This window comes from Ursus maritimus, unplaced genomic scaffold, assembly GCF_017311325.1.
Source record: "Ursus maritimus isolate PB19 unplaced genomic scaffold, ASM1731132v1 scaffold_12, whole genome shotgun sequence".
In the NCBI taxonomy this organism is placed as follows: domain Eukaryota; kingdom Metazoa; phylum Chordata; class Mammalia; order Carnivora; family Ursidae; genus Ursus; species Ursus maritimus.
Window position 1 is genome coordinate 70,317,016 of NW_024423564.1, and position 23,265 is coordinate 70,340,280.

At 56.1% G+C, this 23,265-nt stretch overlaps 1 protein-coding gene across 2 annotated transcripts in view; it reads left to right on the plus strand.

The window, feature by feature from the left end:
* Nucleotides 1-3,862: 3,862 nt before the first annotated feature.
* Nucleotides 3,863-23,265, plus strand: part of SLC2A1 (solute carrier family 2 member 1) — a 28,110-nt gene continuing 8,707 nt past the window's right edge. The window contains exons 1-2 of one of the 2 annotated variants that reach the window (XM_040627426.1): nucleotides 3,863-4,164; nucleotides 15,841-15,936. In XM_040627426.1, the coding sequence (XP_040483360.1) occupies nucleotides 4,147-4,164; nucleotides 15,841-15,936 (114 nt within the window). In that variant the 5' untranslated portion in view covers nucleotides 3,863-4,146. Of the gene's footprint in view, nucleotides 4,165-15,840; nucleotides 15,937-20,889; nucleotides 21,125-23,265 lie in introns of those variants that run through there. The other variant, XM_008699338.2, reaches the window with a different exon arrangement.

Consider the following 23,265-nt stretch of genomic DNA (forward strand, 5'->3'; position numbering starts at 1 on the left):
CAGCGAGCAGGTGGCAGCCCTGATGAGAACGCTAGCAGAGGCCTGGGGAAGGGCACAGCAAGGATAAAGAAGGGAAGCTGAACAGTCCTTCAAGAGCAGGTGGTTTGAACAGGTGTGCTAATCAGAATGAAAATATCAAACACACAAAACCGTCCTGCTTGGCCCATCAGGCCTTCCTGGAGTCCAGCACCGCGTTTACCTGCAGCCTGGGAGGATTTGAGTTGCAAAACATCCTGAGGATTAAGGGCTCCCCCGTCCCAACCCAGGCCAGCCCCCCTTGCATCAGCGGCGTTGGCTGACTCAGCAAAGCTTCTTCTCCGGGACGCTTGCCTTTAAAGGCAAAAAAGAAAAAAAGAAGAAGAAGAAGAAGAAAAAAAAAAAAAAACCCTTTTCCCGGGTGCCTTACTCACTCCGGACTCGGGGAGCAGCTAGGACCGCCCAGCAGAGCTCCGCCCGAGCCCACGTGCGTGCTCCGAGGCACGCACCCCGCCGCCGCCGGGCCACCTGGCACCGCCCCTCCAATCCCCCGAGAGCCCTTCCTCCGACTGGCTGGGGTTGGAACTGCTTGGAATCAGACCCAGAAAAAGTCCGAGTTCCTTCCAGAGCTAAAGGCAGCCTCCAGGGAACAAAGCTGCCAGTGTGAGCACAGCTTGGGGTTGAGGGGGAGTGAAGGGGGCCCTCGGTCCCTCCAAGCCCAGCACTAGGGCTCCGCAGCCTCCTCCCAGCCTTCTTTAAAGCCGCAGGGTAAGGGAGGCTTGAGGGGAGATTTCTCCCCGCCCTTCCCCTGCTCAGAAACCCTCCATGGCTCCCCGCTACCCACGGAATAAAGTCTTAACTCCTATAACCTGGCAATTGAGGGCCTTTATGGCCCCATCTCTTCAGCTGCTTTTGCTCAAATTCCCCGTAACTTCATCTCCTCTGTCTCTCAACTCCATCCACAGGGGCTGCTTTTCGGGGGCTCTGCGGCTCAGGCTGCACCTTCCTGCCCTGCTCCCGGCATTAGCTCCTCGTCTCTCCTCCCCCGTCTCCCAACCTTCCAGGCTCAGACGCCTTTTAGGCTTTCCCTGGTGTTCCCTCTCTGGTTGGAGTTAAATTCTGTTTCCCAGGACTCAGCCACCCCCAAAATAAACTAGCCCACCTGAGAATCTAACCTCTGATCCAGTGTTAATAGCTTCTCATGAATTTACCTCAAAACTGTAGCCTCTAGGGGGTCGTAAAACTTTTACAGAGGGACAACACCTAGAAATGGAATTTCAAGCAGATAATGGGGGTCTGTTTGGGCAGGTATGGTGCGGTGGGGCAAAAAGTAAAGCTGTTTTTCTGGTCATTCTGCTTTGTCTTCCAGTGCTGCCGTGACCAGAGGGGGGGCATTTGATTTGACATCATGAATTAGGACTGTTTATTTGGATAAACTTTTATACACATCCATTTTTCCTCAGGCCGATCCAGGAGGGAACTGTTATACCCATTTTACGGATGTGAGTCTTGAGGCTCAGAGAGATGGGATTTGCTCAGTGACGTTTGGTAAGTAAATAGCAGAGCTGGGACTCAGGAGTCTGAATCCGGGGGTCCACCCTCAGTCTCTGAATGTTGTCTAGAGATTCTTCCTTCCTTTCAGCAATTACTCTCTGCCTGTCTGCTGTCTTTACACATGTTCTTCCCTCTGCAAAGAATGGCCTTCCCTCTGAGCTACCTGGTGAACTCACATTCAGCCTTCTAAACCCTGCTCAGCATGCCCCTTCCCTTCCCTGGAGCTCTCTCTACTCCCTCTCCTTCCTCTATGGTACAAGTTCTCCTCCCATACACACACGTTCTTATCCCTGTACACTCCACTTGGTATTACTGCAGTCATTGCCCCTCTTGCATCCTTTCCAGTTTGGGGGCTCCGTAAGGCTAGCAACAGATTCACATGCCTCTGACCCTGGGGAAGTGACCCACACAGGGCTGGCCTAAAGAAGGAAAGGGAGTCTGGTGGTGAGTGTGACCCATGGGCTGAGGGAGACAAACCCACAGCTGGGAAGAGGCATACACAACAGACTGGGCGTGCTTGGAAACAGGGAGCTATGGAGACTTTGAGCCGGGAAGTGGCAAAATCAAAAAGTTACTTAAGGAAAGATTGCAAGTGTTAGCAGGACGTAGGCAGGCTAGCTACTCATCTGATCATTCATCACTGCCTGCCTTCCCTCCTTCGCCCATGTGTCTACACCACGGACGCCATCCTCGAGGTGCCCCATCTGGGGGAAGACAGACAGGACCAGCAGCACACGGAGAAACACCAAAGGGTAAAGATAAAGATTCTCTCTTGGGGGACTCTGGGGCACTTCCCAGAAGTCCCACTGCAGAGGTCCTCTGTGCCATCAGAAGCACTATGGCACACGGAAGTGGAGGGAGTCAGGCAGAGGAAACCAGAGCAAAGGTAGAGATGAAGAAACTGCTGGTGGGAGAGGTGAGGCCAAGAGCTTGTAAACTAACCAAGGGCCTGCTCCGTCTCGGGCAGCATCAGACATATGAGCTTGAGAGTGATGGTCGTGACTAGAGGAGGAGAGACCAGACCAGAGGAGTGGAGGCCCTGCAAACAGCAGGGGGAGAGGGAGGAGGGATGAGGTGGTACAGAGAGTGAAAGCAGCAGGGCTTAGTGGCCTCTGGTACCTGGGGGACAGGAGGAAGCCCCAAGCTTTGCAGGCTGAGCAGCTGGGAGACCACAGAAACAGAAGCCATGGGCAGACATGTGCAGGGAAGGGGCCTGCTCCATGCCCAGCCAGGGTGCCCCCTTGGCAACACTGGACACAGTCTGGACAGAGGAGTCCAGGAGTCATGTGGTCAGCTCGGCCTCCTCCTTTCCAACTGAAAGTAACCCCTCCCTGTCCCTCTCCACAGGGAAACGGATGTTCGGCCTAACCTCAGGACTTTGGACTTGGGGGTCCCTCCCTTCGCAGTGTCTCAAGTAAGACGCGGGTTTAGAAGAGCAAATAAGGTGAAAGGACTTGGTGTGTGTTCACAAGTGCTGAGTACTTCAAGGACTTATCTGGAAATTGTATCTCTCGTGACAGCACATGAGCCTGGAGGTGGTATTCATTCCGTTTCACTGGTAGTAAGACTGAGGCTCAAAGGCCAGCACGTTGCCTGGGATCGTGCTAGGACTGGTATACAATAGAGCTGGCTGAAACCCAAGGACTCCTGTATTCTTACCGTTCCTGTTTTCCACACTTACCTGTCGCCATAGATTCACAAGTACTGTCAGGAGTAGAAGAGACTTCAAAAAGGAGGTGACAGGAAAGCCCAGGGAAGAGGTGGGTATGGATTTCCAGGCAGCCGGCCCAGACTGCGCTAAGGCAAGGCTTGGCTTGCGAACAGGAATGTCGGGGGTGGAAAGGGCTTAGGAGAAAATATGGGAGCGAGACCTCCTGTAGTTCGTCTCACCAATACTTCAATACCGCTTACCACGAAACAGACGCCGTTCCAAACACTTTATAAATATTAACGCACTTCATCTTCATAACAAACCCGTGAGGTGAGGTGGTACTGTTATCACCCTCAGTGTACCAAAGTTACCCAGTGGCGGAGGGAGGACTCCAGAGTCCCCTCTCTTAAGCGCTATCCCACGCCGCTCCCGATTTGCTGTACACCTCCACCATTTTGCTAGAGGTCGCTGAGGCTCAGAGAGGTGTGCACACTGGCTTCGCGTCACACAGCGAGCCCGCTTCCCCGGATTCGGGGCACGGGCAGCGGGAGAGACCCACAGCGAGAGCGAGGAGCGGGCAGGGTGCCTTCCAGGCCCCCCCCCGGACCCCTCCCCCGGCCCCCTCCGCGCGGAGCCCCGCCCCGGACGTGCCCCAGGCCCCGCCCCCAGGCTCTGCCCACACACCCCCCACACACCGGCAGCGCCAGCCAATGGCCGGGGTCCTATAAACTCTACGGTCCGCGCGCTCAAGGCGAGAAGCTAGAGGTAGCCCGGGCTAGCGCGGAGGTCGTGGGCCGCGGGTCTTGGGAGCGAGCTCGCCAGGCAGCAGGAGGCCGGACGACCGAGAGCAGAGTCGCAGTCGGAGTCCCCGAACCGGAGCAGGAGCCTGAGCCGGAGAGCGCCGCCCGTCCGCCCGTCACCGCCCGCGCACCCGGCGCTGCCAGAGCCTCCGGCGCAGCGCGGCCATGGAGCCCAGCAGCAAGGTGAGCCGCGCGCCTGCCGGCCCTCCCCGCCCGGAACAAAGGCGCGGAGCCCTCCGACCCTCCGCTGGCGCGAGCCTCCCCCGCCGCCCCGCCGCGCTGTGCGCCCGGGGCGGGCGCCGCGCCTCTCTGAGCCTCCCGCCGGCGCCGGCCTGGAGCGCCGCGCTCTGCCGCAGCGGGGGGCGCGGGTGCGGATGGGCTCGGGATGTGGCGGGCGCAAGGGCGCCGCGTGCGTAGTTGGCGCCCGCACTGAGCATCCGGCTTCCTTCCGGGGGCGCCGCGCCGTCCACGCGGCCCGGTGGGGCCCGGGCACCCAGGGCCCGGGCGCGGCACGTCGCTCACGATCTCCCCGGCGGAGGCCCCGCGCCGACTCCTCCCGGGGCGGGGGAGGGGGCTCGAGCGCGGCGCCCATTGGCTGAGCGGGCCGAGCCCCCGGCCCGGCCCCGGCCCCGGCCCCGGCCCCGGCGCGCGGAGGCGGCAGGACCCGCCCCCACTCGGCCGGCTCCGAGCCGCTGCTCGGTTCTCCCGGGGGCCGCGCTCCGGCGCGCGGCCTCCTGTTTGGCGTTAGACGCGGCCTCGCGCCGTCTCCGCGCCAGCCCTCCGAGGTTCCGAAGCGGAGGGTACTTTTCTCCCGCCGGAGCGCCAACTCCAGGATGCCCGGCTCCCGGGCGGAGACGGAAAGCCGGCCTCTGAGGCCCTCCTTTCCGAGTAGTGCAGGCCCCAGAGCTTTGCCAAGTACCGAGGAGAGGTGCTCCGAGGTGGCACGTTTCCCTGCTCGGGCGGGGCTGGGCCGAAAGAGCTCCCGGGGGGCCGCCGCCGCGAGTCCCCGGGGGGGGGGGACCGGGAAGGTGCCCCAAGCAAGAGCAGATCGGGAGGAGGGCACGCCAGGGGTCCGGGTCTGGGGGTCCGGGGGACACTTCGCACTCTAGATGTGGTCTCTTCCCCTGGGGACAAACAACTACCTAGATAGGATCTCTGTCTTCATCCGTAGAGAGGCTTGTCCTGCAGGGGATCTTTGTGACTCCCAGAACGGTTCCTTTTCAACAAATATTTATCGATCCCCTCCTGTGTGCAGGGCATTGTTTCTCTCTTACCCTCCCTTTCCCCTTGTGAAGAATATTTTAAAGTGAGTTTTTTTCTTTGAAGCGCTCCCTCTCGAATTTTCCCAGCTCCTTGGCAGGGGAGGCGCAGGGGTCCCCCCCACCCTCCTTTTAAAACCTGGAATGTGGGGTAGGACTGAACTGTGCACTGCCCTTCCTTTGGGCCACGGAGGTGACCAGTGGGACCGAGTGGGGTCTGGCCTGGCCAGAGTGGCGCCTGACTCACGCCAGGCGGTCCTCTCAGCGGGAGAAAAGTTTCCCTCATACCTGTTGAATCCAGATAACTTGTTTCACCCCACCCTGACCCTTGGGCTTGAGGTGAGACCCTGAGCTGCACACCCGACAGTCATCGGTGAATCATTATCCTGGCATATGGACGTAACAAAACAAAAATAAAACAAGTGATTCTAGCTAGTGGTAAGGGCTAGAGACCCTTGCTGTTTTATCTCAGGGCTCTGACAGGCGACTTCATCTCTCTGGGCCTCAGTTTCCCTGTCTGTAAAAAAGAATGACTTTTTTTTTTTTTTTTAACTTCTTCAAGAGTAAGAACGGTCCTGTTTGGCAGGACCTGGGTGTTTCTTTGTTGAGTGGCTAAGTGAATATTCTGAGCAGACAGAAAAATGTAGGAGACAACCGCTTACAGTTTACCAGGCTCTTGGCTAAAATGCCACTGTTACTGACCCTCCATGTAGCCCTACTGGTTCACAGGCCTGGAGCTCAGAGAAGAGATGTAACTTTCCTGAAGCCACACAGCTAGTCAGTGGTGGGGTTGGATTTGAACCCAGGCCAGTCAAAAAGGGCTGTCAGTATCCTTTCACCACACCCTTTCTTGAATTGGGGGCCAACGGGAGAGTTTGCCTAAACTCAAAGGCTGCCCTTGTACGAGCTGATTCTAAATGCTGTAGCCGGTGGGTGTTTTCATGCAGCACCTTCCAAACTTAGGACTGTCTGCCCATCAGTAAATAACTTTGGAGCCCCTCCTTCTCAGTGGTTTTATCTGTATTTACAAATTCATGTGTATACACTGTTATGCTATTAAATTATATGCCTACATACGATAGAAATTTTAAAAAGAGACACAGATAACAGTTATGGTTAAAAACTTTTTTTGCTAAACCCTCTCTGGGTCATTGGTATACATTCTGGAATAAAGCCTTTCCCTTTGGAGACTGCGGATTTGATCAGCAAGCACAGCCCTTTTGTGAAGGACGTTAGACCGAGGCCTGGCGAGATTATGTCCCTTGCCTGAGATCTTTCAGCCAGGTGTGTCTGACTCTAAAGTTTGTTCTCTCTCTCTCAATTTTTTTTAAAGATTAAAAAAAAAATGTTTTTTTAACGTAACCTCACAGGAACACGGGGCTCCAACTCACAACCCCGGATCAAGAGTTGTACGCTCTACCGACTGAGCCAGCCGGGTGCCCCTGACGTTCTTTCTGCTGTGTTCCCCTTCATCTCTTACGCACTGAGAATAGACTCAACCGACTTCCCTGTGTTCTGTCGTGTCCTCTGCACACTGTGCTGAGTTTAAGTAGGAAGTGGGGGACAGGTTGAATGCCTCCCCTCCCAGCTAAAGGTTTGCTCATGCCCCCTCCGGGGCAACAGGTGAGGTGAGCCCTGCCCTAGGACCTCTCACCCAGCCCTTTGGGAAGAATTCCTGGCCAGTCCCTTGTGGCGCCCAGGGCCTCTGCGGGGCCTCTGCGGGGCCTCTGCGGGGCCTCTGCGGGGTCTCTTCCTTCTCTGTCTTCCAGATAAAGGAGAAATCAGAGATCTGCAAGGCTCCTCAGCCCTCAGTGGTAGGAAGAGCATAGACTTTTAAAGTCTCGAGGATGTGGTTTCGAATTCCAGTTTAGTTCAGTTGCCTCTTCTGCAGAGGGATGTCATTTTCATGATTAGAGTGTAAGAATTCAGAAAGAAATGGATCCGTCCCCATAGGTGCTCCATAAATGCTCCTTGCTTCTCTGGACTCCCGCAGTCCATTGCACTTACCTGAGTCCCAGGTGACTGTACCTGGGTTGTGGCCTCTATCCAGAAGTTTGGCATTCTGACAGTGGGAGCTTTTGGGGAGCCCGGGGATGCCCAAGCCATGAGTGCCGGTCAGTGGAGTCAGTCGTGAAAGATCCCACCGGCCAGTTCTTCTGCAGCAGGGGTTTGTTGGGAAGCCAGTTGGCGGAGCTCGCGGCTGGGTGGGAGGGCCGGGCTCGGACCTGGGTCCGCTAATGTGGCTGCCCTGCCTCCCCTGTGAGGGAGATACGAGCCACAGTGACATTACTGTCCGATGAGAAATGACTTTCCCAAGGTCACACACTGAGCCTCCTACTGCAAAACATGCTGCCAGCCTCTCTGGGATGACATAAGAAGATCAAGGAAAGTTAGAGCAGGAAGGGACTTTCCATCGCATGGCCCAGCCCTCTGTTTGATAGATGGGGAAAGTGGGGCCCACGAAGGAAAGACGCTTGTCCAAGATAAGGCTGTCACAAAGAATTGGAGATGTTCCTGAGTATTAAAAAAAAAAAAAAAGATGATTTTTCCACCCCCTGTCCAGTGTGCCCCCTTCCACTCAGCCCAGATGAGCAGGAATTCCCACACTACAGGACTTCAGGCTGCTTCTGGGTGCAGTCGGAGTCGAAATGTGGGATTAGACATAACTTGACAACTGAAGTCCTTCTGAGAATGGAAACAAAACATGTCCTCAGGAAACTATGACCTTGGGCAAGTGACTTTCCTCAGAGCCGTGGAGCTGGAAGCCTGCTACCCATGGCAGGTATGCTGAGACTGGCCAAGTTCCCCACCTCAAGGTGGTGGCTCTTTAGGTGGGAAGGCCCTTCGTATGGCCACTTTACATGCACGGACAGTGTAAACATCTCCATTATGATCCTTGTCCCCTGCTGAGCCTTTCGGGGACCCAACCCTACTTGGCCCAGCGCTGGGTCAGTCCCAAATCCCCCGTAATCAGCTTGTGACTTCAGGGAGCTCAGCTATACCCAGTCCCTCCTGGTCACGGGGTGTCAGGGCCTAGAGCTCCTCTCTGGCTCTGAGGGTACCGGCATCCAGTTCCCCCTCCCCTGGAGCTGGCAGAGCTGGAGAGGCCTAGAACAAAGGGGGAAGTGTGCAGCATTGGCTTGGGACCTGCAGCCTCACCCTTCCCCCGCCTCACTCCTGGGCACACAGGTGACAAAGCCACTCAGTTCGATAACTGGCGTCCCCTGGATGGTGGAGGCTGAGAAGGCTCCTGGTTGGCCTCGTGGGCTCAGAGAGGCTGTGACCAGGCTGGCAGGCCCAGGCCTGGCCACCAAAACAAACCTCTGATTGTTACCTCCCTCCGTGGGAGGGGTGGAGGGGAGCCCGAGGCTCTGCCATCTAGCCACCAAGCCAGGAAGGCCGAAGCTAATGCGTAAGCGGTGGGGTTTTATAAGAACTGAGCAGGGCTCCCAGGCCTTGAACTTGGTACAGGATGGGGGCAGAGTTCACCCACTCTAAGACCTCGGCACCAACATCTTGCTGGCTTTGGCCTCTCCAGGGCCTCGGCACCCTGGAAGGGGAGAGACCTCTTGCCAGACCCAGCTTATGGAACCTTTGGCCACTGAGGCCTCTGCTGGACAGGATGTGTCCCCAGATCGCCTATCCCAGAGCCGGCCTCCCACTGGTATTTGGGAGTGGGCAGGAAGGGGAGCCAGCAGAAACAGCTCCACCATTTGACCTCAGGGAAGCCACACCTTCTGTTGAAGCCTGTTTCCTCCCCTGCGGTGGGGATAATATCTACCTCTCGGGGTCAGGTCGTAGATGCTTTGAAAATTGCAGAAATGAGGGGCGCCTGGATGGCTCAGTTGGTTTAAGTGTCTGCCTCGGGCTCAGGTCATGATCCCGGGGTCCTGGGGTCTCTGCACAGGGAGCCTGCTTCTCCCTCTCCCTCTGCCGTGCCCCCCCCCCCCGCTTGTGCTTTCTGGCTCGCTCTCTCTGGCAAATAAATAAATAAAATCTTGAAAAAAAATTATGGAAATGATGGAGTCAACTATCGAGAGGCATGCAAAGTAAAAGAATAAGCGTCTTCTCCCGGTTGTGATGGTTCGGTGTTTCTCCTCACAGACCTCTTTTTGGGCATGTGTGTATGTGCGTGCCTATAAATGGATCACACTTTCTACATGGTTCTGTGTGCCCTGCACAACCCCTCCTGTTCACCCCCATCCCCGAGAGGTCAGTATGTACAGATGTATTTGCTCTGCACATACAGGCAAGTGCCATTTATACAAGTTCATTTTCTCCCCCTTCCTTACACCAAACAGACGTCTGACACGTTGTTCTCCTTGCTTTTTCCCTGAACAGTCCGCCCTGGCACTCACTTCATACCAAGGACATACAGATGTGTTGCATTCTTTCCAACAGCTGCACGATATTCCATTACAGGCGCGGCCCACTGTGATTAAGATACAGCACCCCCATCACTTTCTTTCTTCATACCACGTGCCACCTGATGTATTTTAGGTTTTACTTTCTGCCCTCCGACCCCCAACTAAAGTATTACGTTTCAAGAAGGCAGGGGTTTGGTTTGGTTTCTTGCCGAATGCCCACTGACTAGAATAGCACTGGGGACAAGCATTCAGGTATTATCTTTCTTTAGTAACGTATTATTAGGAACCCTCTCTTGTGGAGAAAAAGAGGTCTGGAGGGAGTGGGCTTTCTCCAGGTCACACAAGTGCGGGGAGCTGGGACTTAAACTTGTCTACCGACAGGGACCTCTGCGTATTCCCATGGCCTGACCTGGTGAGTTACATCAGGGTCGAATTGGTGCCCATCTCACCCCTTGAATGGGTACCTGTTGGGGTGTCCGCTTTTCCAGATGTGTGGGACCCGCACACAGCCCTGGGAGCCACTTGTTTGCTCTAGTGTTCCGTTTTAGGACAGGCACCTTTTTGGTTATTTAGAGAGGGTCTGCTTTTACCTGGAAGGCTTTGAAACTCCTGTGCAGTTCATGGGCTAGGTTTGCACAGAGCAGTTCTTTTTTTTTTTTTTTTTTAAGATTTTATTTGTTTGAGAGAGAGCATAAGCAGGGGGAGCAGCAGGCAGAGGGAGAGGGAGAAGCTGGATTGAGCCTCCCAGGTGCCCCAACAGAGAGCAGTTCCGAGGACCTAGGGCTTCAAGCAGAAGCTGACAGACTCTCTGCTCTGTGGTCCCTGTGTGTCATTGTAGTGTAAAAGCAGCTATAAACAGTATATAAATCAGTGAATGTGACTGTGTTCCAATAATCTGTTATTCGTGGTCACCGACATTTGAGTTTGGTGTCATTTTTATGTATCACAAAATATTAGTCTTTTTTTTTTTTTTTTTTTTTTCCAGCCACTTAAAAATGGAAACTCTGCTCGTAGCTGGCAGGCTGGATGTGGCCAACAGGCCCTAGTTCGCCAGCCCTGGCTTAGAGCAAGACCCACCCAAGTGGCCGGAGGTTTCTGAGCTCCGGCCTGGGCTATCCTGGCTCAGACTGGGCAAGGCCCCAAAAGTTGCTAGAACAGAATTTGACCTACATAGAAAGCACCAGGTAGGAACCCTGCTTCCTTCGGGGGGCCAGTGCCTGGAGGCAAGGGGGAGGGCATGAGCAGGAAGGGCGTGGGATTTGGCCTCAGAGGCCTCCTACCAGAAGCATCACAGAAGCAGAGGACCTTCTCTTATCCACTTTTTCTTTCCCAACGTCCCGTTTTCTCATCTGCCAAGTGGGAGCAGTCTCTCCCCCGGCGTGTGTTCATAGTGGTGGAATCAGGATGCAGAAGCAGCCCGTGGCTTGGTGGGTGCTGCGGGGACTGATAAATGCAGCGGCTCCCTCCTCTCCTCTCTGCCTGCAAGATTGATGAGTGCCTTCTGCCCCCGGGGCCACCGTGGGGTGCACGGGAGGCTCAGCCATGCAGAAGTCCTGACATCCCTGGAAAGCTCGAGGGGAAGGCCTCCAAAGGAGTAAATGCCTGAGGTCACCTGAAGGTTAGGCTTTGAGGGGTGACCCATCACTCTTCTTTTTGAAAAGACTTGGCAGGATGGAAGGGGTCAGAGGGTAAACTGCCAGTCAAGGAATCCAGAGAACGGGAGTCGCAGCCCTGGCTTTTGTTTGCGGACGATCCTGGGAGTCCGCCCTCTGACCTGAGGCTCCCCATCTGTCACACGAGACTGTTACAGCAATTCTGCCATTTCTTGGGCTGCTTTCTTTTCTAATGCCCAGAATTTTGTTCAAATGAGATTTTTTGGGGGAAAAAAACCATACAGAAAATAAATCAAAAGGGAGCGCTTGTGGATTCCATACTCCCTGCCTCATCCCCCCCGTCCTCCCTAGAACTTGGGGACCAAGCCGTTAGAAAGCCCAGGTCCTGCGCTTCCGCGCCCATCAGGAAACCATGCGAGAAGCTGCAGGAGGAGGATGGGATGGGAGCAGTGTCTGGATCGTGCCAACACCGGGACCCTCCTCCTGCAGGGAATGCCCTGCCTCCAAATGGCAGTAGCCACGTGCCCTCCCTCTGCCAATATTGACCAAGGGCCTGCTGCAGGCCAAGCCCAAGGCTGGAGCATGGTGCTGTGGAAGGGCACATGGGCATGGGTCAAAGGGCCACAGTGCTTAGCAAGTTATGCGACACAGCCAGTGTGCCATCTGGCATCCCAGTGTGTGGGAGGAGAGGTCCCGAGGCTGACACCTCATCAGCGGCTTCCCGGGAGAGGGAGGACCCTCGCATTGGGATAGGGCTGATGGGGTGGGGGTGGGGCTGTGAGGTCCTCCTCTGTGCTGGCCCCTGAGCCTGGGCACTTGCTGAACTGAGAGGCCTATGGCACTCCTAGGAGAGCCTAGATTTGAACTCGGGTCTGCCTCATTTCAGAGATCTTTCTTCTCAAGTCCTGGGAGTTGGGAGTTACTGTTAGCCTGTTTCTGCCTCTCAGAGCTGGTGTTCTAGTACCCATCAGGGGTTCGATCAGTGGCCGAGGTAAAACCTGTTAGGATGAGCACTGTTCTGGCCAAATGGATACCCATAGAACTTGTTTTGCCTGAAAGCTAAATTCAGAAGTGGTTTGTTTCACACTTGTTGGGTACTGCGCCCTACCCTGGGCACTCTGGCCGCAGAGCTGGGTAAGACTCAGGCCCCATTCTTGGAGGGAGTTCCCAGACTGGTGGGTGAACAGCGATGGGTATTCTCAACTGCTAGAAGCCAGAGCTGCAGACTGCAGAGGACACAGCCAGCACAAAACCCTGCAAGAGGGTGGGGTGTTCTCGAAGGGAGCCTCAGCCCCAGGTTGGTCACAGGCGGGCGACCAGGGTGGGCTCCCGGGAGTCACAGATACCAGATTCCACGTTGCTCCTCCACTCTTAAAGACGGCTTCACGAGAGAGCCACAGCTGTGGGTTCGGTACCCTTCTCGGGTTGTCACCAAGTAGTCCCATCAGCTCGACGCCTAAATAAACATGTGGAGTGAATGGATTTCATCGTGGCACTTCAGAGCAGGTGGGGGCAGAGGGTGCCATGGTGGCCCAATGGAGAGTGACTTCCCATCCTTCCTGGGTGCAGCAAATGTTTGTCAGGTGAACCCTGCAGGCTCCATGATGGCCACAGATACCAACGTGACAGCGAGTGTTTAGGGAAGGAACTCTGATCCCCATTTCCTGTGTGAGGAAACTGAAGCCAGAGGCCTCCACGTGTCCCAGCTGCCAAGTGAAGGGAAGTAGTTCTCTGTCTTTCAGCCTGGGTCTCCTGATTCTCAGTACAGCCCAGCTCCAGCTGGGTATGGGGGGGGTCGGCGGAAGCAGGCCCCTCTTCTTCCCCCTGCACGTACTGTTCTGTCTACCTGGAATGCAGTCTTGCCACTGCCTCCCCACTTGGCAGACTCCCTGCATGTCCTTCACAGCCCAACTCCAATGTCACCTCCTGAGGAACCTATCTTTGATTGCCCCCAGGCAAAATTAGAAGTCTCTCCCTCCAGGACTCCCACAAGGCCTTCTCCCACCCCCCTGTGGGAACTCTGACCACACAGGCCTCCCCACTCGCCTAGGAGCCTGTTCCGTGATGCCAGGCGGGGGCCTGTGTCATTCATCCAGGGCCTGGAGCGTGGGTCACTGAGCACGTGTGAGCCCTAGTGCGGCAGCCTGCCTGGGTGGCTGTGGCTATAACCAGGGAGTGGGTGGGCGGGTTTTCTAAAGCAGAATTTGACCTTGACCTGCCCGTGGCAGTTCCAGCCCAGGGGTCTGTCCTTGGCTCCCCGTAGTCCCGGCTGCTCCACAGGGCCCCAAGAGTAACTGCAGAGGCGCGGACACCTCTGGAACCTCAGAGCCAGACTGAAAACGGGGTCTGTAATCACAGGACTTGCCTCTTGCAGAGCCCCGGCTGCCGTGCTGTTGGTTTCCCGGTGCACGGGTCATCTGTATTGCTCTTCACTGCCATTTTTATCTAAATGCTTTGTTCTAAGTCATGTGAAACCAAGGGACTTACAAGTAAGTTCTTTTGAGTGGGTGATACACCCACATGGTCCAAAATTCAAAAACATGGAGAAGGGTGTGAAGTGAAGCCTCTCTTCTCCCGCCTCTGCCACGCACCCCCCAGCGTACGGCCCTACCGTGCTTGTGCGTTACTTCAAGTCGGCGGGTGGAATGTTCTTCCTCACCCCCCATCCTCAGCCTTTGTCCTTTTTTTTTTTTTTTTAACACCAAAGGTGGCAGGCATCACCCTGCTGTGAAGCTAGCTTTTCCCTTAATACATCTTGGGAAGTGTCCCAAATCAATATGTAAAGAGCTTTCTTTTTTTCCTGTATTCTGTGATATAGCTACCCACATTTTGTTAAATCATATTTATATTTATTCTACTGTGAACTAGAGAAATACGTATCTGGCACACCATAATACCGTACTCTGGACCGCGCAGTGGAAAACCCTGAATTAACACAGCGACTCATCAGGCAGCGAGCCCTCTCACCGGGGCCTAAAACTGCCACTCTTCAGCCCTCCTTCATCCATGCTCAGTGCCTTGTGACAGCCTCTGCCTGCGTCCCAGCGGCCACCCAACGAGTTAGCTTGGCTCGGGCCCACAGAGGACGTCTGTCCAGTGCTCCCCACCCACACGGGGCCAACAGCCCTGGGTCTGGAGGCTCCCTGGGGAGTTAAGAGAAGGGAGACTTTGGAAGGAGTGCGGCCCACTATGAGGAGAGCCCCAGTCTAGGATGAATGTCCAGAGTTGGGCCAGGAAGGGGCGAGGTGGCCCGGCGGGAGGGGCGGTCCCAGCACTCATCTGGCGAAGAATGGACTCCACGTGAGCACGCAGGCTAGCGGAAGCCTCTTCCTCCTCCTCAGCCTTGTGAGAACCTTGGCTTTTGCCGTCGTTGGCCTGACAGCTTCTAGAGAATGAAAAGACCACGCTAGGAACGTGTCCGATTAGCCATAAGCCCAGTGCCATCTGTGAGGATCTTGAAGTCAGGGCTGCTTCTGGTTCTCTGGGGAAACTGAGGCCAAAGGCTGTGGCTTAGTGCTTCCTGACCTTCCCCGCTAGCTCCCAGCCTGGTGTGGTGCACACAGTGAGTGGTGAGCACCGGTCATTGCTTTTGGCACCCCCTCCTCCAATTTCCTGCTCTCTCAACCAGTTAAGGGCCGGCCTCATGTCACATTTCTTGGCTTCTTCTTGTTGAAAGGCAGAAAAGAAAAGTCCTCTCCCTTTCTCCAGCAAGGCACCTTACTCTCCTGCCTGCTGGCCTCTTCCCTGCCTGCGGCCTCCACGCTGCCAGGGGACAGAAACTCCGCCAGATTTTTTCTCCCCTAACCCTTTGCCCATTGAAACACCTTGGCCCAACACTCCTACTCACCTAGTGTCATGTACTTTTCCAGAGCACATTCCTGGCTGTTACGTCATCTGTGTCCACATAACCCTGGGAAGCTCATGGTCTGCAGATGGTTGCCATGAGAGGCATGGGATGGGGAGTCAGGAACCTGGCTCTTTGCAGACCCCTGAGTAATCTGGGACTTGTCTCTGCCTCTCAGGATTCTGTTTTCTGCCCCGGGAATGGAGGGAGGACAGGGAAGGACTGCATCGCTCATGCTGCCGGGCATGACTGTTCCTGCCTTGCACGCATGCAAATGGGGGTCCAGCAGGATTGGGGAAGGGTGGTAGCCTGCTGGGATTCAGGTCGGCTGGAATCAGAAGCCAGCACTTTCCGGTCCAAATCCAGGGTGCTTTCCCCTCCCTATACTGTTCCTCCCACATAATTTGGCCCCCCTTGCATAGGGAAGTTGATTCCTGGGCCTCCCAGACAGAGTCTGGAGCCACCTGGACCCCGGGCACGGCTCCGCCAGAGGAATGAGACTCCAGAGGGCCAAGACCTGGCTGCGGAGAGAGAGAAGACCCTAATTCCCCCCTTCCCCCAGGAATGAGTCTGGCCAGCCCCGAGTCTAGAAGTCAGCGGGGCTGGTTCGGGCATCTGAGGTCAGGAAGTGGCCGAGTTTCCTGGGAGAAGGACTGGTGTGGTGCCAGGAGCCAGGCCAGATATCTGAACACGGGAACCTGCCAGCCCATGCCCTGCCCTGTAGTAACCTGGGCCCAGACATGCCTGTAACAGTATGGGTTTTTTTTTCTCTGCAGAAGCTGACGGGCCGTCTCATGCTGGCCGTGGGAGGGGCAGTGCTTGGCTCCCTGCAGTTTGGCTACAACACCGGCGTCATCAATGCCCCCCAGAAGGTGAGTGCTGTGCCTCCCTTGGCTTATCAGCACAGCTTGCTCTGCTGGGCATTGCACACCCCACAGGCTCACCCTGCCTCTTGGGTGCTAGTCATTTACATCAACTCACCATCTGCTCCCACCAGCCCATTTTCTGGCCCTGAACAGATCAAAAACTCTTGGCTTTGGCCTTGGAATCCTGGGGCTGCAAAATCACGGGGGCTTCATAAGTCATCTTGACCAACCTCCTACTCCAACACAGACCTCTGTAATCGTCAGAGCAATGCTTGACACAAGGATACTGCATTTATGTGACACTCTGGGGCTCCAGTAGGCCTGGTGGTGCTTTTCTCCCTGCTGCTCACCGCGTTCTCCAAGGCAGGCAGGCGACAATCGCTGCTCCCGTCCTACAGGTGGGGAGAGTGGGCAGAGAAAGGAAACCTGCCCAGCAGCCCCAGTCTGCCTTGAAGCTCTCCCAACCGGCTAGTCCCCAAGCCTGGGCTCACACCGATCCACAAGCAGTTCCCTCCCTTGTAATGGCTCCTGTTCCACTTGGAAACAGCCTCCTTCCCCTGGAGATCCTGTGCCAGTCCAAGTAAAAATGGCATCTCGCTGTAGGGTACCATAGGGGGTAGGGGTCTGCCTTACTTCCTTTTCACCGCGGCACATCCCAGATCTGTCCTCACTTGTTCCCTTGAATATCAGGACTGGGAGGGACCCCTGTGACCACCTCCAGCTCAGCTACCTGCTTTAGGGAGGAGAGAGGTCAAGGGGCAGGAAAGGGGTCAAGGGGCAGGAAAGGAAATCATAAGGAGTCCCTTCTCTCTAACAGCCTTTTCGCATATGTTTATGAGGTTGGGTGGTGAGTTCCATTTTATAGACCCAAAGACTGAGGCCCTAGGCAGATGAAATAACCAACACCTCTCAAGGTCACATAGCTAGTGAATGGTGGATTCAGAAGCCAGACTGTTTCCACAATCTCAGGCTGTCTTCCTGACCAACTGCCTTGTCAGTTGAAAAATCTGTACCTTCCTGGGGAGGACGAAATGAGAGTGGACAGTCCTGTCAGGACCACATTCTATTGTCCAGAGGGTGAGGCTAGAAAGTGAGTGCAGCTGGCTCCCCAGGACCAATGGCCCGTCCTGGGGAACTGGGCAGTGTCGGGAGTCAGAGCTGGTCCTCCTCCAGATAGGCGGAGGGTGGCTATGGGGGGCCACGCCTGATGCCCGAGAGCAGGTCACCAGGAAGGCCTGGCCTGCTGAGTCATGCTCAGCTGCAGTGGAGGTGACAGGACTTTTCCAGACTTGTCTGAAATGGCGCCCATGCTTGGAACAGCCCCAAGCCCTGCTTTAGCTAAGTGTTCTGAACAGCTCTTGCCAAGGTGTGTGCCTCGGAGCTGGCTGCATTTGGGAATCATACAGATGGTAATTCTGCACGGTCTTAGAGGGAGGTTGAGTTCTGCACTTGATTGCACCTTGGGGTCCCCTGGACACTCCCAATTCTGATGTGTTTGATCTGGGATGCTGTTTGGGCATTGAATGTTTAACACACCCCCGACTGATCCTTACGTGTGGCCAAAGTCAAGAGGTCCTGGGTTAAGTGATGTCTCAACTATGATCACTTAGTTAATGACAGAATGAGGACTCTGAGATCAGGATAGAAGTGTTTTCCAGAAACAGAACAGGGTTGGGTAGACAGATGAGAGAGACTTGGTGTGTCCGGGGGAGGGTGAGCAGGAGGAGAAAGAAGGCTGGGGAGGCCAACAAGGTAAGCCCAAGCCTGACTTACAAAGGGCCTTGTGGGTAGAATTCATCCACAAAATACCAGCCACTGGCATGGCATGGCACCATCAGGATGGGCACGTGGGCACCAAGCGTGGGCCAAGCTAGGAGTATGGACTTCTCAGTGAGGACAATAGGGACTCATTGAAGAGGACAGATAGAATCAGATTTGCATTTTAGGGAAAGGATTCGGGCATCTGGGCGGTGGGAGGGATCTGAGAATGGGAAATGAGAGATAGGGAAATAGCGAGAAGGCTGCATTGGAATAGGGCTAGGAAAACAAACACGGAGCGGGAAGAGTGGGCAGGATTTGGTCATCAGTTCAGTGGGAGGACAAGAGTAGAGTTTAAAAGGGGCTTCTGGGTTTCTGGCCTGGGTGGCGTGGGGTCTGGAGGGGGAGCAGGTATGGGAGGAGCTGAGAGGTGCGGGAGGGATATTCCAGAACTGACGCTTGGCGTGACACAGCTGGAGACGCGTACCGGAAACATTTGGACGTGGGGGTCTGTTCCTCTGGCGGGTAGTTAGCTGGAGAAAGGCTGGGAGTTGGTCACTGGGATCCACATAGTAGGAGAGGGGGATGTCCTAGAGAGACTGGGATAAAAAGAGGAGTTGAGTAGTAGGGTGAAGGAGTGCTGTCAGGTGCCCCAGACGGTGACCTGGGCAAGTCAGCCCCATATTGCCCAATGCCGAAGACCGGATGGTGCCCTGTGGTGACCAAAGGTTGCCTGGGTGGAACCGCGGTGATAGAAGCCTCCCTGCAGCTGGTTGAGGAGGGAGGGGGGATGGGAAAGAGCAGGGAGGGTCCTTCCAAGAGATTCGGTGGAGAAGGAAGAAAAGAGGAGGTGGTTGGAGAGGTGGTCCACCTGAGATGCTTTTTCACATGTGAAAACTTCTTTTTTTTAAATGTGCCTTAAGGAATCAGCAGAGAGCAGCTGAGGGCGAGATGGAGGCAGGGCTGGGGGAGCAGAGGCACTGGGCTTGCGTTTGGCTGGGAGCTGAGACTGAGGAACTTCTGAAGTTGCAAATGCGGACAAATCCACGGTTGGTCGGGGGGCCTCCTGCCTAATCAGAGACAGGCGGAAGGCCCAACAGCGGAGGAGCATGGGTGGGGCGGCCGGCGGGGGCGGCTGGCAGGGCCAGTGGGCGGCACGGAGTGCCCAGCCCAACTGCAGACAGCCTTTATGGGAGCGTTTGTGGGCACCTGTCCAGAGGTCACTTCAGAGGCCCGCGGTGAGGACCCGAGGCCAGAATCGGTAGCGCCCGCGTTGCAGTGGAGCGGGGTTTCCGGGACGTGTGCCCGCACCCCTTGCTTACACCTGCACCTTGCACGCGCCTCTCGCTGGCTTGGCCCTAGTGCTTCCAGCTGGGAGCGGATGCGCCGTGATGCAGCTAACCTGGGAGGAGGGGATGGGATGACAGGAGAGGAAGAGATGACGGCCGGTTGTGCTGGGAGGCGGCAGGGTGGTGACTCAGCCCTGCCGACACTTTCGCTCTGCAAGGGCTCCGCCGGGCCCTGTCCCAGACAGTCGGGAGGGGTAGAGCTGTGACACACGGTCTGAGCTGGGCCCCACCCGGCCCGGCCTTAAGCTCCGAAGACTCCGGGGGGGGGGGGGAGACTCCTGGGAAGAGCCAGAGCATAGTTAATTGGGGGGCTTCCTAATTAATGGAGGGCTTGGGGGACCTCCGGAGCAGAGAGGAGGGCAGGCTAATGCTGGCATTCGAGGAGGAGTTGGCAGCTGGGCAGACCCTGAAGGGGAGTCAGCCCTGGGGGAAGGACGGACAGGTGGCCCAGGCGGCCCCTGACGAGGTGCCGTGGCAGGAAGTGTGGCCCTAATGTGGTATTCCCCACACGCCCACTGCCAGTCTGTGTGACACTCTCAGGAAGCGGCCCTGGGCTGGTCCAGGCGGCCTGCTCTCTGAAGGAGACTGTGCCCCACTAATGGTGAGGAGGCCAGAAGCTGGGGCTCCTCCATAAAACAGGCGCCAAAGGGCTTCCTCCTGGAAGTGGTTAATTAATCCTGACATTATCTTAAATGTTTACAAAGCACCTCCCCGTAAATTATCTGCTCACGGCAGCCCCACAAGGTGGGTGGGGCTAGTTATCTTGCCGCCTTCTAAAGAAGGAAGCTCAGGCTGGTGAGGTCACTTGGAAAGTGAGAGGCTGAGCTACCCGGTGGCCTCCGGGCCTCACCCAGAGTGATGACCGCATCCCCGTGACACCCCTGCCAGGCCTCCTGTCTCCTGGGGGGCGGAGGGAGAGGGAAGCCCAGCCACAGGGAGAGCAAATAAATGAACAAGGTATCCTGACCACCATCCTGGGTGGAGAGAACTGCCTCTCCCTTCCCCAAATGGCTGAGTTGCCAATAGAGATGACTAAAGGCCATTTAGAATCCATGAGTTCCTGGCCAAGGGACAGTGTCGGGCATGTCTCAGAATAAGGCGTCCTCAGAAACCAGAGTTGGGGCTGGAAGGGGCCTGATGGTCCACTGGCTCAGCATTCCCTGTTTGACAAAGGAGGAACTTGGCCTGGAGAGCAGACAAGGTCTGCCCAAGATGGCCCTGCTCGTGAGTGAAAGTGCTAGAGGTAAGAACCACCTCCCATCACAGCCCTCTGTCCGCTGGGGCTGCACTGGGCTTCAGGCTTCAGGCTCTAGGCTCCAGGCAGCCTCTCCTTACCTCTGTCAAGATCCAGAGATTTCTGGGTCCCTCCCCTCTCCCCGTCACCCGTCTCGGCTAACACAAACCCTTAGAGCTTACTGTGTGCCAGGCCTTACCTCAGTGCTTCAGAAATCACCCTTCAGTTGTGTCTTGGAATAACATCATTAGGTAGGCCCTATCATCCCTGTTTTACAAGAAAGTGGGGCACAGAGATATTAAGCAATTAAACCAAGGACACACAGCTAGTAAGCAGCGGAGCTGGGATTTGAATCCAAGAGTCTGGCTCCGTCTGCATCCTCGCCCATCATAGAAGGACTGGCAATTTTATACTACAGTCGGATGGGTACCCAAACACCCTTTCACACACCTACAGCTGCTACCCAGCTGGTCCCTCGTGCTCTGACTTCCAGGCCGAGTCAAGCTCAGTCACGTACAGACCTCGCAACAGTTTCCCACACGCGGTTGCCCAATCTCTTACACCACTGCAGCCTGTCACGGCTACGTCACCGCTTCGGTCCCGCAGATTCGTGGCTTGTTTATCAGTTAGTAACAACTCTGTCTACGCCCAGCCTGGTGCTGGGGCCCGGTGACACCGATGCCCCCCACGTGGAAGTTTCGTCTAGAGGGAGCACATGTCTCCTCGGGACGAGCCGTCTCGGAGCAGCCATGGACGGAAGTGTGGACAGGCCCCGTGGGAGCCGAGGAGGGGGAGGGAGAAGGCACCTGGCCCGGAGAGCAGGGTTTTTCTCAGCATGAACCTTCGGGACCAGGTAGTTCTGTGGCGCTGTGGGAGGCTGGCCGTGCCGTGTGGCGTGCCAGCACACCCAGCCAGCGGTCCTCTGCAGGGCCGATTGCCCCTGTCTGCGAACCGCTGCGGCAGAGGAGGAGGGGAGGGTTCTGGAAGGCTTTCCAGAGGAGTATTAGTGTATTCTCTGCGAGGTGACCCACAGCTCGTCAGGGAGAAGGCAGAGGAGCCGCACAAGTGAAACTGCAGACATGTGGGGTGCCTGGGTGGCGGTGGGGGCAGTGGGGAGCCCAGAAAGGCTGTGGACAGGGCCTGCCACAGGGACGGGAAGATCCCTGTGCTGGCAGGGGAGGCTCTGGGGGTCAGGGAGCAGTGAGGAGGCCACAGCAAAGGCCTGGCCTGGGTCTGGAGAGAAGCCGTGTCAGGGCTCTTCTGGAGAAGCAGAGGAGCAGCGTGGGTGGTCGGAACCTTTCCTGGTGGGTTGGGGCCCAGCTTCTAGCTCCATCTGGCTTCTGGGCCTCTTCTGCAGGCCCCAGGAGGGGCCCCAGGGCACCTGGCAGGTGGGGCTATCTGTCCAGCCCTACCTGTATAGCCTCTGCTAGAACTCCCAGCTGACCCTGGGGTGGGGCTGAGAGTTGCTGCGGAGATACAAACTCTGGACAGCGGAGCATAGCTGTGGGGGAGGGGAAAGCAGGGAATAGGAAGTCGGGGTCAAGGCCAGGCTGAGGGACTGAACTGGACACGATGGCCCTTCCTTCTAACTGGAGCTCAGAGCGTAGGTTGCGCTTTACCCCGTTCACCCCCCAAGAACATCTAGGACAGAGAAGAGAGGCTGGAGAGGGAGCTCTAACTCTCCTCCGCAGGGTGGTCTAGAAGACCCTGGGGTAGGCGGAAGGATGTTGAGACCAGCCAGAGGTGTTCCAAAGCATACCCCTTCTCCTGGCAGTAATCTAGAATTCTAGATCAAGGGTTGGCAGGGAGGCCAGATCCAACCAGCAGCTGTTTTGTGTAGCCCATGCACTAAGAATGGTTTTCACATTTTTAAAGGGTTGGGGGTGGTGGAGAAAAATCATCTGTGCCCATAGGTGGTCAACAGACCCTAATATTTTCTACCTAGCCTCTTACATAAAATGTTCAGCAATCTCTGGTCTAAACTTTGACTTGTATGCTTCCTGCTGACTGGGAACTCACTACCTGTGAGGTGGGCAGTCTCATCCTCTGAAGCCTAGAAAGCCTTTCTTCTGAGCTGAAGTCTGTGTCCTGGGGCTCTGTAGACCTTCTGGGTTTCTGTGCCTGGGGCAGCCAGGCAGGGTCGGAGGAAAGACTCCCTGAGGCAGGCCCCTAGTTCCTTCAGGTCCTTTCTAGGCTGTGAATTCCTTAGGATCATGCTTTGTGTTCAGGCAGCTTAGAACAGCTTAGAAACGGGAAACCCTGTGTGCCCCTAGCGCTCCTAAGATGGCAGCTACTCTCCTTGAAGGAACAGCGGTGGCGTGAAGAACAGCTCATCTGTATGCAGGACAGCAGGCTCCCCCTCATGCCCAGGCCCTGACTACAGATGCTGCCCAGACACAGAGGAAGTCAGAACTTCCTCTGCAGACAGGCACGCACGTGGTCCTTCTCCCACAGTTGCCTGGGCTGGGGGGGGGGGGCGGCGGGATATTCCCAAGGAGTCAGATGTGATGCAAGCCTCCCCCCACCCTCCGGAGAATTGCAGGCTGGCGAAGAGCTTTTTACTGGGAACCATCTAGTCCAGGGGATCTCAGCTGCCCAGAGCAGGCCTGCTTCGCCACACTGGCCTCTATGGTGTCGCCGAGCGGGCATCTGCCCCCTAGGGTCAGTGAGGGGTGATTGGACAAGAGATCCTTCGTAGCCCTCAACTCCTGAGAGCCTGATGCCATGGCAGTCCCCTTCTTTCCCCCAGCGTGCGTGCACTCACACAGACCGTTGGCGGGGGGAAGGCTGGCAATGCACTGGGAAGGGAGCAGAGCTGCAGATGGATGGCTGAGCCTGGCACATTTGACATGCAGGGCTTTGATGCCACGATGGGGAGTAGTTGACCACGGAAGCAGAGTCGCTGCGGTGGATGGGAGGAGTCAGGAGCAGAATGCAGGCGAGACCTAGGGCAGGTGCTGCCCGGGTAGAGAATAGGACAGATAGGAGGGAGAA